We start from the raw sequence: 19,723 nt of genomic DNA on the forward strand, positions 1-19,723 counted from the left end.
AAATATAGAAAAAAACTGGGTTTTAGACATATTGCATTTACTCAGTACTTTGTTGAAGCACTATTGGCAGCCTCGAGTCTTCTTGGGTATGACACGACAAGCTTGGCAAACCTGTATTTGGGAAGTTTCTCCCATTTCTTCTCTGCAGATCCTCTCAAGCTCTGTCATGTTGGATAGGGATCGTCGTTGCACAGCTTTTTTCAGGTATCTACAAAGATGTTCGAGTCCGGGCTCTGTCTGGGCCACTTAAGGACATTCAGAGACTTGTCCCGAAGCCACTCCTGCATTGTCTAGGCTGTGTGCTTAGGGTCATTGTCCTGTTGGAAGGTGAACCTTCGCCCCAGTCTGATGCTGCCACCACCATTTTTTTTTTAACCTTTATAGGCAAGTTTAAGAACAAATTCTTATTTTCAATGACAGCCTAGTGGGTTAAATGCCTGTTCAGGGGCAGAACGACAGATTTGTACCTTGTCAGCTTGGGGATTTGAACTTGCAACCTTTCGGTTACTAGTCCAACGCTCTAACCACTAGGCTACCCTGCCGCCCCTTCACCGTAGAGATGATGCCAGGTTTCCTCCAGATGTGATGCTTGGCATTCAGGCCAAAAAGTTCAATCTTGCTTTCATCAGACCAGAAAATCTTGTTTCTTATGGTCTGAGAGTCCTTTAGGTGCCTTTTGGTAAACTCCAAGGGGGCTGTCATGCGCATTTTACTGAGGAGTGACTTCATCTGGCCACTCTACCATGAAGGCCTGATTGGTGGAGAGCTGCAGAGATGGTTGTCCTTCTGGAAGGTTCTCCCATCTCCACAGAGGAACTCTGGAGCTCGGTCAGAGAGCGCATCGGGTTCTTGGTCACCTCCCTGACCAAGGCCCTTCTCCCCCAATTGCTCAATTTGGCTGGGCGGCCAGCTCTTGGAAGAGTCTTGGTGGTTCCAAACTTCTTGCATTTAAGAATGATGGAGGCCGCTGTGTTCTTGGGGACCTTCAATGCTGCAGACATTTTTTGGTACCCTTCCCCAGATATGTGCCTCGACACAATCCTGTCTCGGAGCTCAATTGACAATTGCTTCGACCACATAGTTTGGTTTTTGCTTTGACATTGTCAACTGTGGGGCCTTATATAGACATTTGTGTGCCTTTTCAAATCATGTCCAATCAATTGAATTTAACACAGGTGGACTCCAATCAAGTTGTAGAAACATGTCAAGGATGAACAATGGAAACAGGATGCACCTGTGCTCAATTTTGAATCTTATAGCAAAGGTTCTGAATATTTACAGTACCAGTCAAACGTTTTAACATCTACTCATTCAAGGGTTTTTCTTTATTTTTACTATTTTCTACATTGTAGAATAATAGTGAAGACATCAAAACTATGAAATAACACATATGGAATCATGTAGTAACCAAAAAAGTGTTAACAAATCAAAATTTATTTTATATTCTTTAAAGTAGCCACCCTTTGCGTTGATGACAGCTTTGCACACTCTTGGCATTCTCTCAACCAGCTTCACCTGGAATGTTTTTCCAACAGTCTTAAAGGAGTTACCAGAAATGGGACCCGATTCAGGAAAGTAGGTGTATGTCGCAAGTTATGACTTCAAAAAGAGAGCCGTTTGAATGTAATTTTTTTTTTTAATCAAAATTCGTTTTTTGGCAGAAATGCCTTCTCGAACATGTGAATTTTCATGTGCCTTAATATCAAACTTGTATGCCATCTGTAAATATTAATATAATTGTTAAATTATGAGCCTAGTTAGTTTAGCCACAGAAAAAGCGAAGCAACCTTCCCACTAGCCATGATTGGCTGAGATAATGAGTGGGCCGAGAGATGAGTTTGGATTGGTCTGCAATATAGCACGTGTCTGTCTATTGGAGCTGGTCAGTAGCTCTAGGTAATCGTGTCAAATGCTGCTTTTTAAAAATGTATTGTGTAGTAAAACTGCATAAAACTAATGTCAAGTTAAAGGGTTCCCCTCTCTCCACTGGGATTCTCTGCCTCTAACCCTATTACAGGGGCTGAGTCACTGGCTTACTGGTGCTCTTTCATGCCGTCCCTAGGAGGGGTGCGTCACTTGAGTGGGTTGAGTTACTGACGTGATCTTCCTGTCTGGGTTGGCGCCCACCCTTGGTTTGTGCTGTGGTGGAGATCTTTGTGGGCTATACTCGGCCTTGTCTCAGGATGGTAAGTTGGTGGTTGAAGATATCCCTCTAGTGGTGTGGGGGCTGTGCTTTGGCAAAGTGGGTGGGGTTATATCCTTCCTGTTTGGCCCTGTCCGGGGGTATCATCTGATGGGGCCACAGTGTCTCCTGTCGGGGGGCTAGGGTCAGTTGGTTATATCTGGAGTACTTCTCCTGTCTTATCCGGTGTCCTGTGTGAATTTAAGTATGCTCTCTCTAATTCTCTCCTTCTCTCTTTCTTTCTCTCTCTCGGAGGACCTGAGCCCTAGGACCATGCCTCAGGACTACCGGGCATGATGACTCCTTGCTGTCCCCAGTCCACCTGGTGGTGTTGCTGCTGTTCCAGTTTCAACTGTTCTGCCTGCGGCTATGGAACCCTGACCTGTCCACCGGACGTGCTACCTGTCCCAGACCTGCTGTTTTCAACTCTCTAGAGACCGCAGGAGCGGTAGAGATACTCTTAATGATCGGCTATGAAAAGCCAACTGACATTTACTCCTGATTATTATTTGACCATGCTGGTCATTTATGAATATTTGAACATCTTGGCCATGTTCTGTTATAATCTCCACCCGGCACAGCCAGAAGAGGACTGGCCACCCCTCTCTAGGTTCCTCTCTAGGTTTCTTCCTAGGTTTTGGCCTTTCTAGGGAGTTTTTCCTAGCCGCCGTGCTTCTACACCTGCATTGCTTGCTGTTTGGGGTTTTAGGCTGGGTTTCTGTACAGCACTTCGAGATATTAGCTGATTTACGAAGGGCTATATAAAATAAACTTGATTTGATTTAAAATGTAATGTTAGCTAGCTAACGTTAGCTGGCTGGCTCGCTAGCTAATGTTATGTGTATGCTCTCCACTTTCTGGAGGACCGAGTTTTGAAATCAGTGGAATTCGAGTATCATAGCAAAGGAGATGGAGAAAACACCAGTCTGGATTACATCGTCAAACTAAGGGCAACCATGCGTGGCATTAGACAGGAGACACGTCCAACCATGATGTATACTGGTAAGATATTGTAGCTAGCTACATTTTCAGATATTACACGTTTTGACAGAAAGTGGTTTCATTTCAAGTGTACTGTTAGCTAGCTAACGTTATGTGTATGATTTTATTATTCGTATCTCTGACCCATTTGCCTGACTAGTTATAGTCATAGAACCTGGTTGGTTAGTTACCTGCAGATTCATGCAGGGTATTAACGTTATGAGTTGTGATTATGGTCCATTGTTTAGCTAGCTAGCTAGCTATATGTCTTAACTTAACCCCTCGACAACATTCCGCTGAAAAGGCAGCGTGCGAAATTCAAAAATATATTTTTTAAATATGTTACTTTCATACATTCACAAGTGCAATACACCAAATGAAAGATAAACTTCTTGTTAATCTACCCATCCTGTCCGATTTAAAAAAGGCTTTACAGCGAAATCACAAAATATGATTATGTTAGGTCAGAGCCTAGTCACAAACACACACACACAGCCATTTTCCAGCCAAAGAGAGGAGTCACAAAAAGCTGAAATATAGATAAAATGAATCACTAACCTTTGATGATCAGATGACACTCATAGGACTTCATGTTACACAATACATGTATGTTTTGTTCGATAAAGTGCATATTTATATCCCAAAATTTCAGTTTACATTGGCACGTTACGTTCAGTAATGTTTTGCTTCCAAAACATCCGGTGATTTTGCAGAGAGCCACATCAATTTACAGAAATACTCATAATAAACATTGATAAAAGATACAAGTGTTATTCACAGAATTAGAGATATACTTCTTCTTAACGCAACCGCTGTGTCAGATTTCCCAAAAACCTTACGGAAAAAGCAAACCATGCAATAATCTGAGTACGGCGCTCAGACAACAAAAGCAAAGCCAAACAGATTTCCGCCATGTTGGAGTCAACAGAAGTCAGAAATAGCATTATAAATATTCACTTACCATTGATGATCTTCATCAGAATGCACTCCCAGGAATCCCAGTTCCACAATAAATGTTTGATTTGTTCGATAAAGTTCACAATTTATGTCCAAATAACTTCTTGTTGTTAGCGCGTTCAGCCCAGTAATCCAAATTCATGACGCACGAGCAGACGAAAAGTCAAAAAGTTCCGTTACAGTCCATAGAAACATGTCAAACGAAGTATAGAATCAATCTTTAGGATGTTTTTAACATAAATCTTCAATAATGTTCCAACCGGAGAATTTGTTTGTCTTCAGAAATGCAATGGAACTCAAGCTAACTCTCACGTGAACGCGCATGGTCAGCGCATGGTCAGCTCATGGCAGACCTTACTCAATCCCCTCTCATTCGCCACTACTTCACAGTAGAAGCATCAAACAAGGTTCTAAAGACTGTTGGCATCTAGTGGAAGCCTTAGGAAGTGCAATTTGACCCCATAGACACTGTGTATTCGATAGGCCAAGAGTTGAAAACCTACAAACCTCAGATTTCCCACTTCCTGGTTGGATTTTTCTCAGATTTTTGCCAGCCATATGAGTTCTGTTATACTCACAGACATCATTCAAACAGTTTTAGAAACTTCAGAGTGTTGCCTATATACTAATAATATGCATATATTAGCAACAACTTGACTGAGTAGCAGGCAGTTTACTCTGGGCACGCTTTTCATCCAAACGTGAAAATGCTGCCCTCTAGCCCAAACAGGTTTTAACAAAATAATCCACTCTAATTTTGACAAAGTATTTTCATTTCAAGTTCATGTACTGTTCACTAGCTAGGCAACGTTAGCTGGCTGGCTCGCTAACTAACGTTACGTCATGCGTTGGGATTCATTGTTTACTTAGCTAGCTATCTAGCTACATTTCTTAACAAAAGACTCATCTTAGTGTGCCAGAGCGCAGAATAACTGATACATTTTTGAATGCTCAACACCGGTTCAATATGTCCGGTGTCAGTAAACGGCAACAAAGGGTAATTCAATTGTTGCCAGCAGCACTGTTACAGTCACACGCTCTGGATAACATGAAAACTGCCTAACCAGCTCTACTATGGGGAGTAAAATGGTGAGAGTGGGGTATTCTCTCATTGTGTGTCTGGAAGTAGCTAGCCAATGTTAGCCAGTTAGCTTGGGTGCTTGACTGTTGTTGTGAGGTCAGAGCTTTCGGAACAACCCTACTTATTGTCCAGAGGGTCCAGTGTGCACTCTGAACGCAAAACGCTAGGAATTTACGAACGGACAATCTGACAGCACAGTTGCAGACACCAACGCTCTGGATAACAAAGCTCCTAACCAGCTCTGCTAGGGTGAGTAATGTTCAGTGAGCTGTTCTCTCTCTCTCTTAGATGTCTGGAAGTAGCTGGCAAGTTAGTACAGAACGTACGGATCAACCGTTAAAAAGATGGGTGGGGCTAAGGCTTAAGAGGGTGTGAACAATGCTGAATGGGTGTAGAGGAAGGGCTCTCCAGTTGTAGTACCAAAATATTGAAAGACGGTTTTCTCAAAAGAGAGTTTACAAGTTGATTAACTTTCAAAGCATAATTACTTTCCCATTGTTTCCTCAAATGCAGTGTATTATATACCATTTTGTAGCTCTGAGTCTTTACTTTTATCCAATGTAATAAACAGAAATGTAAATGTTGCTACATAAGACCGAATCCAGTTGGTGAGTCACATATGCCGAGCACTTGTTGGCTGCTTTTCCTTCACTTTAAGTTCCAAATCATCCCAAATCATCTCAATTGGGTTGAGGTCGGGTGATTGCGGAGGCCAGTTCATCTGATGTAGCACTCCATCACTCTCCTTCTTACACAGCCTGGAGGTGTGTTCGGACATTGTCCTGTTGAAAAACAAATGATAGTCCCACGATGCGCAAACCAGATGGGACGGCGTATCGTTGCAGAATGCTGTGGTAGCTATGCTGGTTAAGTGTTCCTTGAATTCTAAATAAAACACTGACAGTGTCACCAGAAAAGCACCCCCACACCATCACACCACCTCCTCCATGCTTCACGGTGGGAACCACACATGCAGAGATCATCCGTTCACCTACTCTGCTTCTCACAAAGACATGGCGGCTGGATCCAAAAATCTCAAATTTGGACTCATCAGACCAAAGGACAAATTTCCACCAGTCTGATGTTCATTGCTTTTGTTTCTTGACTCAAGCAAGTCTCTTCTTATTATTGGTGTCCTTTAGTAGTGGTTTCTTTACAGCAATTAGACAATGATGGCCTGATTCACGCAGTTTCTCTGAACAGTTTATGTTGAGATGTGTCTTAGTTGAACTCTGTAAAGCATTTATTTGAACGTATCCACTGCAGCAGAGGTATCTCTGGGTCTTCCTTTCCTGTGGCGGTCCTCATGAGAGCCAGTTTCATCATAGTGCTTGATGGTTTTTGGGACTGCACTTGAAGAAATGTTCAATTTTTTTGTCATTTTCCGGATTGACCGACCTCCAAATTATTTGACGAGGAAAATACATTCCTCTGCAGGAGAGATTGTTAATGGAGAATATCCTTCATAGATTTCTCTGATGTTTATCATAATGACAACACCCATCGACCCAGGTTCCTGCAGTACCTTTTCTAACAATGTCAGATGACTACTGGGGGTTGTTGTGGCATTAGAAGCGTTATGTAGGAACCTCAGAAGGATATATTGTGATTTCTTCCCAACATGGGAGATACATGGATGGGAGGAGATGGCTTTTGTCCTCTTGTTCTCATTGATGATGCAGGTCTGTGTTTATGGTAACTGCTGTTTACAGTAATTTATTCAGTATTACCAGCATTACAGATGTAGGATCTTAATTTGTTCGCACTGTTGCTGGAGAACTTTCTTGCAATGCAGGACATCAAATCAAATTTTATTGGTCACATACATTTAAAACTTGTAGTGTATTTGGCGTTTAAAAAGGCTTCTGAAGTTTGTAATTTCCATTTTTAAATTTCAGACTTGATTTTCCCTTACAAAAAAAATTATTAACCTCTACAAAAATGTTCATTAATTATAATCCACATAATAGTTCACATTTCTTGTTGCTGCAGGATTGTTTTCCTGCTGTAGCAAATTGTCTCAAATTATGATCCAACATTTGTAGCCTACATAAAATTAAGTTAGTCTCTGTATTTGTGTGTATGCCTGTGTGAATATGTCTGTGAGAGATAGAGAGACAACTTGTAAAATATACAGCTCTGATGTTTGTTTGCTGTCAACTGTTCTTTGATTGTGGCTGAAGGACTGGGGATGGGGCTTGCACCGGAGATGTGTTGGGTTCTGTTGAGCTAATCTTTTTAATTGTATTTATTTATCATTACAGGGAGACATTGCTGGCTTGATGAAACTGAGAAGAATCACACATACTAAAATATCCTTTGTTATCTAGGTGTGTGGGGGGGGGGGGGCGTGTAGAAATCAATGATATAATAGTAATGATAATTTTCTTATTATGGCAGTAAGCTGTTTGTGTTCAATACTGTACAAATCAACTGTCATCACATCTTATTAAACAAATGGGGGAAAAGTTAATATTTGCATCGTTGGGAGAACCCTCTCCTCACAGTGTGCAGTTGTTTCCACTTTACAGCCATCCAGTTTGAACTTTGAAAAACAAAACCAGGTCCAGTCACAAAAAAGTAATGAGTCAGTCAATCAGTCATAAAGTCGTTGGAAAAAGAAACTCATTGGAGTTAGTCACTTGATAGATAAAATGCTAAAGCGCAGAATTTATTTTAGACTCCGGTGAGTATAAAAAATGACCTACTAGATCTATTCGGCTAACTAGCTAATTTAACAGCTAAAAACCAGTAGAGGTGGAAAGTCAGGCACAAAGGAGCTTAGCTAGCAAGCAAGTTAGCGATAGTTAACGTTAGCTAACTTAGCCGTTCCCGCCTAAATCAGTTTCTAGCAGTATCTAGTTACCTATTAGCTCACATTATATTGCACATGAGTTCACCAAATTTCCCAGTCAACAAAAGATAGCTAATTCTTGAATTTTAACGCTGATCAGTGCGGAGGAAGTTGGACATGGACAATTTGGACAACACTTCAGTGAGCATTTTAAACGGTAAGTTAAAGTTAGGTAACGACTGCAGCTAGCTAATGTTAGCTGACATTTTTTGTTAGCTAGCTAGTTACCTACCCAGGCTAGCTAACATTAGCCAGCTAGCTACTAAGTTAGCTAACGACGTTGCTAACATTAATGTGTTGAATTTTGGGTGACTGACTGGCTATGTAACATTAGCTATTTGATTGGAAAGCATTGGCGTTGTCTAAAACAATGTGTTAATGTAATGTCACCTTTACTAACTTGGCAAATTAATTGTCACTTTACACCATTTTCAGTGGCATTTGAGGATTTGATAATGGAGGAGGGGATCTATATCAGTGACTTGTATAGGGGCAGAGATGTTCAATGAAGAGGGACATTTGGCTGTCATTTTGAATACCATCGTACAGATTGCATTATTGACGCTACCTAGCGATGTGTATTTGCTATGACATGTACAGTACCAGTCAAAAGTTTGGACCATTCAAGGATTTTTCTTTATTTTTACTATTTTCGACATTGTAGACAAATTGTGACGACAATCAGAACTATGAAATAACACAAATGGAATCATGTAGTAACAAAAAAAAGTGTTAAGCAAATCAAAATAAATGTTATATTTGATATTCTTCAAAGTAGCCTCCCTTTGCCTTGATGACAGCTTTGCACACTCTTGGCATTCCCTCAACCAGCTTCATGAGGTAGTCACAAACACACACACACAGTGTTAATGTGTTAATTTTCTCAAAATCTAAAGGCATAACATTGATTCGATTCAAGTAAAGTACCAGTCAAAAGTTTGGACATCTACTCATTCAAGGGTTTGTAGAATTGTAGAATAATAGCGAAGACATAAAAACTATGAAATAACACATATGGAATCACGTAGTAACCAAAAAAGTGTTAAACAAATCTAAATATATTTTATATTTGAGATTGTTCAAAGTAGCCACCCTTTGCCTTGATGACAGGTCACAAACACTACTGTAGATTAACTTGTTTTAACTCCGACCTCGTGAAATTTACAAAATGACACGTTTTCATTGTCATCAAATCAAATTGTATTAGTCACATGCGCCGAATACAACAGGTGTAGACCTTACAGTGAAATGCTTACTTATGAGCACCTAACCAACAATGCAGTTAAAAAAAATTACGGATAAGAATAAGAAATAAAAGTAACAAGTAATTAAAGAGCAGCAGTAAAAGAACAATAGCGAGACTATATACAGGTGGGTACCGGTACAGTTGAGGTAATATTTACATGTGGGTAGAGTTATTAAAGTGACTCTGCATAGATGATAACAATTAGAGAGTAGCAGTGGTGTAGGAGAGGGGGGCAATGCAAATAGTCTGGGTAGCCATTTGATTAGATGTTCAGGAGTCTTATGGCCACTAGGAGTGCCGGCCTCTGGGTGAGCATTTTTTGGTTTGCTTATGGCCCTATACAGCTCGTTGAGTACAGTCTTAGTGCCAGCATCGGTTTGTGGTGGTAAATAGACAGCTATGAAAAATAAAGATAAAGTCTCTTGGTAAATAGTGTGGTGTACGGCTTATCATGAGGTATTCTAAGTCAGGCGGGCAGAACCTTGAGACTTCCCTAATATTAGAGATTGTGCACCAGCTGTTGTTAAGACACAATTGGTCAAAAGCCTGTAAAACGGCTGCTATTCCCTCCAGCGCCATTCTTTCTTGATCATTGACAAAGAAAATCCAGACTTCAAAGAAGAGGTGAAGGGGCGCCGCAAGTGCTTTCAGACTAAAGTAGCCTTCTACGGGGTTCTTAAGAAGCTAAGGAAGCCACCAATGGCCACTCTTGACAAAGGTAAGAATGTTGCCTGTATGTTCCATATGAACTGCTGCTGAGATGGTCATCATTTTTTTGTAACAAACATTTTGTAACCTTTTTAGCTCTCTTTCTCTCTCTCTCTCCCTCTCTTCCTCTCTCCGGCGGGAATGATTAGAGATGAAGGAAGAGATCACTGCAGATCACCACAAAAACCAAGAAGGGGGGGTTCACAGGGAGGGAGGGAGTGAGGGAGGAGATTGGTTGCTGGTGTTCTAGACATGTATGCTCAAAACTCCTGCCATGAGGACGATACAGATGATGCCTGCCATGAGGACGATACAGATGATGCCTGCCATGAAGACGATACAGATGATGCCTGCCATGAGGACGATACAGATGATGCCTGCCATGAGGACGATACAGATGATGCCTGCCATGAGGACGATACAGATGATGCCTGCCATGAAGACGATACAGATGATGCCTGCCATGAGGACGATACAGATGATGCCTGCCATGAGGACGATACAGATGATGCCTGCCATGAGGACGATACAGATGATGCCTGCCATGAGGACGATACAGATGATGCCTGCCATGAGGACGATACAGATGATGCCTGCCATGAGGACGATACAGATGATGCCTGCCATGAGGACGATACAGATGATGCCTGCCATGAGGACGATACAGATGATGCCTGCCATGAGGACGATACAGATGATGCCTGCCATGAAGACGATACAGATGATGCATGCCATGTTCCCATCATCTGATCAGAAGAAGTCTAAGAGTGAAGCTCTGCTTCATGTCCTATAGGTAAATATGTATGTCAAGCCCTTATGTGACCTATACTTTACGCTCCTTAAAATATCTGCCTTAAACTTTGTTGTTTATGATTCAGTAGACTCAGTTCCATTGTTCAATTTGCTAATACCCTAATTTTCTTTATTACTATTTCATGTTTAACCGTTGGAGGACACAGAGACTTACCTGAAGAAAAGGTCCCTCTCCTGCCCTGTTCTGATAATTGGAGGACCCAGATATTTACCTGCAGAAAAGGTCCTCATTCCTCCAAACAGAAGTGCTGAAAGACGGGATCCATGATGGATAAAAATGCCATGGCGGAGTGGGAAAAATGTATTTTGGACAATAGACTAAAACTCCTCCACTCTAACCCATAATACAGCCTGTCCCATCCACTCCCTACCACTTCCCCTTAGCCCTAACCCACCACACAGCCTGTCCCATACACTCCCTACCACTTCCCCTTAGATATACCTGCTGGAACGTGTGCTACGGGTGGGTGTTGTTATCGTGACCAGTGAACTGAGATAAGACGGAGCTTTACCTAGCATATACTTATAGATGACCTGGAGCCAGTGGGTCTGGCGACGAATATGTAGCCAAGGCCAGCCAACTAGAGCATACAGGTCGCAGTGGTAGGTGGTAAAGGGGCTTTGGTGACAAAATGGATGGCACTGTGATAGACTGCATCCAGTTTGCTGAGTAGAGTATTGGAAGCTATTTTGTAGATGACATCGTCGAAGTCGAGGATCAGTAGGATAGTCAGTTTTACCAGGGTAAGTTTTGCAGCGTGAGTGAAGGAGGCTTTGTTGTGAAATAGAAAGCCGATTCTAGATTTGATTTTGGATTGGAGATGTTTAATATGAGTCTGGAAGGAGAGTTTACAGTCTAGCCAGACACCTAGGTATTTATAGTTGTCCACATATTCTAGGTCGGAACCGTCCAGGGTGGTGATGCTAGTCGGGCGGGCGGGTGCGGGCAGCGAACGGTTGAAAAGCATGCATTTGGGGGGACGGAGCTGTTGGCCGGGGTTGGAGTAGCCAGGAGGAAGGCATGGCCAGCCGTTGAGAAATGCTTATTGAAATTTTTGGTTATCATGGATTTATCAGTGGTGACTGTGTTACCTAGCCTCGGTGCAGTGGGCAGCTGGGAGGAGGTGCTCTTGTTCTCCATGGACTTTACAGTGTCCCAAAACTTTTTGGAGTTAGAGCTACAGGATGTGAATTTCTGCTTGAAAAAGCTCGCCTTTGCTTTCCTGACTGACTGCGTGTATTGGTTCCTGACTTCCCTGAACAGTTGCATATCGCGGGGACTATTCGATGCTATTGCAGTCCGCCAGAGGATGTTTTTGTGCTGGTCAAGGGCAGTCAGGTCTGGAGTGAACCAAGGGCTATATCTGTTCTTAGTTCTGCATTTTTTGAACGGGACATGCTTATCTAAGATGGTGAGGAAATTACTTTTAAAGAATGACCAGGCATCCTCGACTGACGGGATGAGGTCAATATCCTTCCAGGATACCTGGGCCAGGTCGATTAGAAAGGCCTGCTCGCAGAAGTGTTTTAGGGAGCGTTTGACAGTGATGAGGGGTGGTCGTTTGACCGCGGACCCATAGCGGATACAGGCAATGAGGCAGTGATCGCTGAGATCCTGATTGAAAACAGCGGAGGTGTATTTGGAGGGCAAGTTAGTCAGGATAATGTCTATGAGGGAGCCCATGTTTACGGATTTAGGGTTGTACCTGGTTGGTTCCTTGATGATTTGTGTGAGATTGAGGGCATCTAGCTTATATTGTAGGACTGCAGGGGTGTTAAGCATATCACAGTTTAGGTCACCTAACAGAACGAACTCTGAAGCTAGATGGGGGGGCGATCAATTTACAAATGGTGTCCAGGGCACAGCTGGGAGCGGAGGGGGGTCGATAGCAGGCGGCAACAGTGAGAGACTTATTTCTGGAGAGGTTAAGTTTTAAAATTAGAAGTTCAAACTGTTTGGAAATAGACCTGGAAAGTATGACAGAACTTTGCAGGCTATCTCTGCAGTAGATTGCAACTCCTCCCCCTTTGGCAGTTCTATCTTGACGGAAAATGTTATAGTTGGGTATGGAAATCTCAGAATTGTTGGTGGCCTTCCTAAGCCAGGATTCAGACACGGCAAGTACATCAGGGTTGGCGGAGTGTGCTAAAGCAGTGAGTAAAACAAACTTAGGGAGGAGGCTTCTGATGTTGACATGCATGAAACCAAGACTTTTTCGATCACAGAAGTCAACAAATGAGGGTGCCTGGGGACACGCAGGGCCTGGGTTTACCTCCACATCACCCGAGGAACAGAGGAGGAGTAGGATGAGGGTACGGCTAAAGGCTATCAAAACTGGTCGCCTAGAGCATTGGGGACAAAGAATAAAAGGAGCAGATTTCTGGGCATGGTAGAATAGATTCAGGGCATAATGTGCAGACAGGGGTATGGTGGGGTGTGGGTACAGCGGAGGTAAGCCCAGGCACTGAGTGATGATAAGAGAGGTTGTATCTCTGGATAAGCTGGTTATAATGGGTGAGGTCACCGCATGTGTGGGAGGTTGGACAAAGGAGGTATCAGAGGTATAATGAGTGGAACTAGGGGCTCCATTGTAAACTAAAACAATGATAAAACAATGATAAATAACCTTAACAACAGTATACAAGGCATATTGACATATGAGAGAGACATACAGCGAGGCATAAAGTAATCACAGGTGTTGATTGGAAGAGCTAGCTAAGACAACAACGGGTGAGACAACAACAGCTAATCAGCTAAAACAACAACAGGTAAAATGGCGATGAATGGGCAGAGAGGGTCGGTTAACTACACACTGAGTTCGCGGCTGGGGCCGACAGATAAACAAAAAAAATAAACAAAATGCCAAGTGATCATAGGGTCCAGGGGACAGCAATAGATGGAACAGGGTAGCCGCGGAGAAGTCGCTACTACTTTCTTCCCCATTTGTTTAATAAAATGTGAGCAAGATCACACACAATTAATTCATACATTTTTTATGATAGTTACTGGAGGTTGCTTTCTGGCATTGGACTCAGTACCACTCATCAAATACCTGCTGAATACAAATACTAGCTCACTATCTATTTTTGCCCCTTTAACTTGGTGCATTGTTTGAGAAGTGCAATGAATTGGTGGTGTGTTATTTGCTTTGTATTTGTGACCTCGACTTTGAAGTATCTTTTGGGCTACACCAATAGAGCACATTGCCGCAGTCCCTTTTCCGTGCCATCTGTGGTATCGACAGCTGTCCAGAGGAGTATAGAGTTTACAACTCGTTTTATTATTTTATTTAACGTGGGCATGCTGTGTATCTGTCAAATGGACGCCCACCAAGAAGCAGGACTAACGTTACAAATGGCACTAACGGAGGGCCTTGTAGCTACCAAACAGAGATCAACAGTCCTACGAATGTGACAATTATGAAACATCCCTTTTTTGTGGTTGCATTACACCCGAACAGACCCAAACGGCCAAACTTATTGCTTGGTCAGTGCATGGAGATGTTAATTTTGAGGATGCTCCACAAGAGGCACAGGGGACACTACGAGATATCACATTGAACAAGGCTAATGTATTGGTGAATTTTGTTTGAGGCTGCTGGACTAGTTTGGTACATTCATGTCACACATTATTTTGTGCTTGTTTTTTGTCTTTATGTTTCAGAGGACTGGCAACAACATTGTATCTGTAGTGGAATAATATCAAGCTTCACTTATGGCTGAGGTGAGGGACCAAATGAAGCAGGTGTTTGAGGGACATTCTGAGACCACGGGACAGTACATGAAGAGGCACTGGCAATGTTTGTTCATTTTGCAAATCCTTTTTCCAGAGTTGCTACTACACTCATACAGAACCACAGCATCTAGGAACTTCTCAGCCCGGTCGAGCTTGAGGAAATAGTACTTTCTATAGTAGCGTTCAGAGTCAAGAGGTAATTCGAGGGCTCTCGCCATGAAATAAAAATGGTTTTACTACATACCCTTGCTCAGAAGCCTGGAACAGTTGTTTTCTGACTCAATTATTCTTGCCATGACAACCACAGAAGTGCAAGGATGGATTCTTGTATGACATAGCCAATGGAGACCTTTTTATTTTAAAATGTTTTATTTAACCCTTCGTTTACCGGGTAAGTTGCCTGAGAACACATTCTCATTTTCAAGTCACTCCCACTTTTCTTTGCTAGGCCCAATGTTTTGAAGTTGATTTTGTATACAGATGAAATAGAGATATGCAACCCACCTGGATCACATGCTTTAAAAAAAATTGCTGACGATTTACTATTCATTGAGAAATATAGATCTCAGCTAGCTGAAATTAAACTTCTTGCCATTGCTAAATCAAGTGACCTTTCTTGGCTTTGTATGAAAGTGATAATGCCCTCGAAGCCGGTGTTTGGAGGATATATTGGCACGGTTTGCCAATATAACAACACCTGTGCCAATATATCCTCCAAACAATTCTCTAGAATTATCCCTTATTCATGCTTGAGTTGATAGAGTTTACCCAGATACTTTTTGCTCTAGTGATTTCGCTTCAAACCATTTCAAGATTCAAGTTATTAATCAAGCAGCATTTGAAAAATTTCACGCAGATTTTTATTGATAATGTACCACTCAAGCAACATTATTTACTTCACCTTCCCACACAAATTAAATATTTGGGTCCTATGGTAAGCCACATGTGCATGAGATTTGAATCAAAGCACGCTATTTTTAAGCAATGGACTTCCAAAATGTAAGTTTAAAACATTTGAGCAAATCATTGGTGAAGCATAATCAGCTGTTTGAATGCAGTCAAACTGTGAATGGCTCACAACATCCCATTTTTACACATGAAAGAGAATTGGGACCCCCCTCTGAGGGGAGAAATGTACAATATGATCAGGCAAAAGATAGAGTTCTGTGGTATTGACAAATGATGACATGTTGTGTCAGTCAAGTGGCTTGTTATAAATGGGAATAAATATACAAGTCAAAAGTCTTTGATCGTTACCAACGTGAATGACAATGTTCCATAATTTAGCAAACTCTTCCTATTTCTTTGATTATCAGCCATATGACACCTTGGGTCTGAGTAGGGATTTGTTAGCATATGAAGTTGCTGTCCCTAACCTTGCCTATGCCCCAAAGTTGGTATATAAGGAAAGGCTTATAGATTTTACGTCCTACTACTCACTCACTTCCAAAAGCAGCATGTATGCTCCAATGAAGCATTATCTTGGGGATGTCCTTGCACGTCACAGTTATAACGAATAGGTGTTCTAATGTTGTCTAGCACTAGCTCAGATGGCAGGTTTGGGGCTTCGTTTCCCACTGGGGGAGTTCACATAATGTACTGTAAGTTGCTTTGCATAAAAGTGTCTGCTGTGGCATATTGAAAAAAAGCAGTTTGAGTCATATCTGGATTGTAAATGTTTTTAATTAATACAAATATTAATTTTATAGTCTCTTCAAGTGTAATTCTTAGAACAAGCCTACATATCTTCAAATTCTTGTCATCAGTAGATTCCAGCTTCAAAAAGCTGTTCCCTCAAGAATGTGTCTCATTTAACTTGTGGTAAGACAACTCAAGACATATATTCCTAAAACAAGGTAAATAGTCTAACACAGTTAGCACGTGATAAGTAAATCATTCTTAAAATAGGATAATATGATTTTAAAGTATGAATACAAAAAAAATCAGCCTTGTTCATATTTGTAATTTTTGCAATGTTGAACTAAAAATAGTTATTCTATGGGCACAGCCGAAGAACCCTTTAGCATCCTTTTTTTCTAACCGTGTACAACCTATAACTGTCTTCTATTCCTCAGGCCACAGAAGCTCACAACTTGGTCATATCAGGTTGTTCTAAGTTATCATTTGCTTCAAATTCCCAGTTGTCGATTCCGTTAATGGAGTGGAGGTGGTGTCCCTTCATGTCGTGGAAACAGTAGGAACAATGTGCAGTGGCCACGGGTACCACCTTGGAGAAGTTGGAGAAGTTCACTCTGTACTTGCCCTCTTTACTGCGGGAGATGATTGGCAGGAAGCTGTAACCCCACATGATCTCCTGAGGGATGAAGGAGGTCCTGACCTGGCAGGCTGAGCTGGTGGTCTCGGCTGTGCCGTCCAGAAACACCACCAGCTCAAACTCCTGCTTATGGAGAGTGTCCACTGCCATCTCAAAGAAAGGGCTAGCCTTGTCAATCACATGGTAGAGTGTGAGTGGGCACACAAAGAAGAGGTTGTCCTTCCCAGCGTCCACCATGAACTCAATGTTCACCTGGTCCATGATGATTGTCTCCCCATTGGGTTTGATGGTTGTCCTCAACAACTTGCCATAGATTTGGCTCCCGATCATCAGGGTCTTGCGTAAGTTGGCCACTCTTATCATGAGGCAAAGGAAGTCCTTCTTAGGACAGATGACAGCTGTCTGACTGAATGTGATGGTCTTGGCCCTTTTCTTAGGGATGGTGATCTTGGCCAGGATGATTCCACACATGAAACAGTTGATGATGGAACCTATGAGAAACTGGGTAATGATGAGGGTTACAGCACCAGAACAGTGAGGGGTGATGACGCGTATACCATACCCGATGCTGGTCTGGGTCTCCAGGGAGAAGAGGAATGCTGTAATGAGATCGAAAACGTTTTCCACACAGTACTTGTGGCCTTTTGAGGGGTTCTGCCAGGTCAGGTCCCCGTTGCTCCGGGCGATCCAGAACCACAGTAGTCCGAAGATGAACCAACTCAGGGTGAACGAGACGGTGAAGAAGAAGAGGACAAAGCGCCAGCGGAATTCCATAAAGGTCGTCCAGAAGTCCACGAGGAAGGCAAACTGGTTGCCGCATTTCACGTTACCAAATTCAATGTTGCATTGGCCATGTTTGGTCACCAGCCGGGTTCGGCGGATTCTTCGCTCCACCAGGTGGTCCTGGATGCGCTTCCTGATGCCAAACATCATTTTCTAGGTCCTGTCTTCTGTTAGAGATAATAAGAATTTGTTTGTGAAATAGTTAATACTTTAACTAATTGGGTTAAACATAAAGGTAAAAGTCCCACTGACCTTCATTTTCATCAAAATATCATTATATGAAACAACTCACAACCACAAACACCTCAGTCAGTCTATGATCAATGAAATGACTTCACATACCTGCCACAAACACATTTCTCTACTTACTTGCAGTTGCTATGCATTACTTGGACATTTTAATATGCACTTACATTTTGTAATCCTGGGCACATGCCATAGTTAAGACCCAGGTGATTTTACCATTATCCATTAGCCTTTTACTATGTTTAAATCAGTGATTTTGACTGTAAAACATACTATTTTGTTATTTTAGGGGGAATTGATGTAATATCTTAACAAATATTTAATATCAATAGATTTGTTTAGTGTCTCTTGCACAATGCTAGACCTGGTTTATGTGCGTTTTGCTGAATACAATGCTAGACCTGGTTTACTGGAGTTGAGGTGCAGAGGTAGACCTGTTTTACAGTTTATGGATATTTAGGCTTTGGCATATGTAGACCTGGCTTAGGTGGCTAATTGAGTTCAAGAACAGGTGCAGACTTTGGTATGTAAATTGGAGCTGAAGTATAGGTGAAAACCTGGTTTGTATAAATATTGGGGCTGAAATGCAGAAGAACAGCAATTTTTATAACAATTATGGCTTGCATGTAGCAGTAGACCGGTCAAAGGTCACAGGACTAAGATATGCAAATAACAGGATTGGAATGTGCAGCGAATAGCTGGATATAGGTTCCTGTTGGTGTCTTGGAGAATATAGGCGGAGTAACAAATAGTGCATTTAGCATTAGGATATGGGTGTATGAGTACTTGATTGTATCAATATTAGGGAATTGGCATGTGGGTGTTAGGGTTAAGTTATGAGGGTAATTGGGTTTAGGTGTGTGGGTAAGTGGGCTGAGGTATATACTGTACACTACATGAACAAAAGTATGTGGACACCTGCTCGTTGAACATCTCATTCCAAAATCATGGGCATTACTATGGAGTTGGTACCCCTTTTGCTGCTATAACAGCCTCCACTCTTCTAGGAAGGCTTTCCACTAGATGTTGGAACATTGCTGCGGTGACTTGCTTCCATTCAGCCACAAGAGCATTAGTGAGGTCGGGCACTGATGTTGGGTGATTAGGCCTGGCTCGTAGTCGGCGTTCCAATTCATCCCAAAGGTGCTCAATGGGGTTCAGGTCAGGGCTCTGTGCAGGCCAGCCAAGTTCTTCCACACCGATCTCGACAAACCATTTCTGTATGGACCTTGCTTTGTGCATTGTCATGCTGAAACAGGAAGGGCCTTCCCCAAACTGTTACAACAAAGTTGGAAGCACAGAATAATCTAGAATGTCATTATATGCTGTAGCATTAAAATTTCCCTTCACTGGAATTAAGGGGCCTAGCCCGAACCATGAAAAATAGCCCCAGACCATTATTCCTCCATAACCAAACTTTACAGTTGGCATTATGCATTGGGGCAGGTGGCATTCTCCTGGCATCCGCCAAATTCAGTTTCGAACGTTGTGAAACGTGATTCATCACTCCAGAGAACGCATTTCCCCTACTCCAGAGTCCAATGGCGGCGAGCTTTACACCACTGATCTTAGGCTTGTGTACGGCTGCTCAGCCATGGAAACCCATTTTATGAAGCTCCGAACAAACAGCTGATGTTGCTTCCAGAGGCAGTTTGGATCTCGGTAGTGAGTGTTGCAAACAAGGACTAATTATTTTTACACACTATGTGCTTCAGCACTCGGCGGTCCTGTTCTGTGAGCTTGTGTGGCCTATCACTTTGCAGCTGGGCCGCTGTTAATCCTAGATGTTTCCACTTCACAATAACAGCAATTAGAGTTGACCGTGGCAGCTCTAGCAGGGCAGAAATTGGATTAACTGACT

General features: G+C 42.3%; 1 protein-coding gene across 1 annotated transcript; it reads right to left on the reverse strand.

The window, feature by feature from the left end:
* Positions 1-16,534: 16,534 nt before the first annotated feature.
* Positions 16,535-17,766, reverse strand: LOC139549800 (ATP-sensitive inward rectifier potassium channel 1-like). Its single transcript, XM_071360551.1, has one exon. The coding sequence runs from the start codon at positions 17,764-17,766 to the stop codon at positions 16,645-16,647; it is 1,122 nt and encodes a 373-aa protein (XP_071216652.1). The 3' UTR covers positions 16,535-16,644.
* Between the last annotated feature and the right edge of the window lie 1,957 nt (positions 17,767-19,723).

This window comes from Salvelinus alpinus, chromosome 22 (genome assembly GCF_045679555.1).
Source record: "Salvelinus alpinus chromosome 22, SLU_Salpinus.1, whole genome shotgun sequence".
Lineage (NCBI taxonomy): Eukaryota > Metazoa > Chordata > Actinopteri > Salmoniformes > Salmonidae > Salvelinus > Salvelinus alpinus.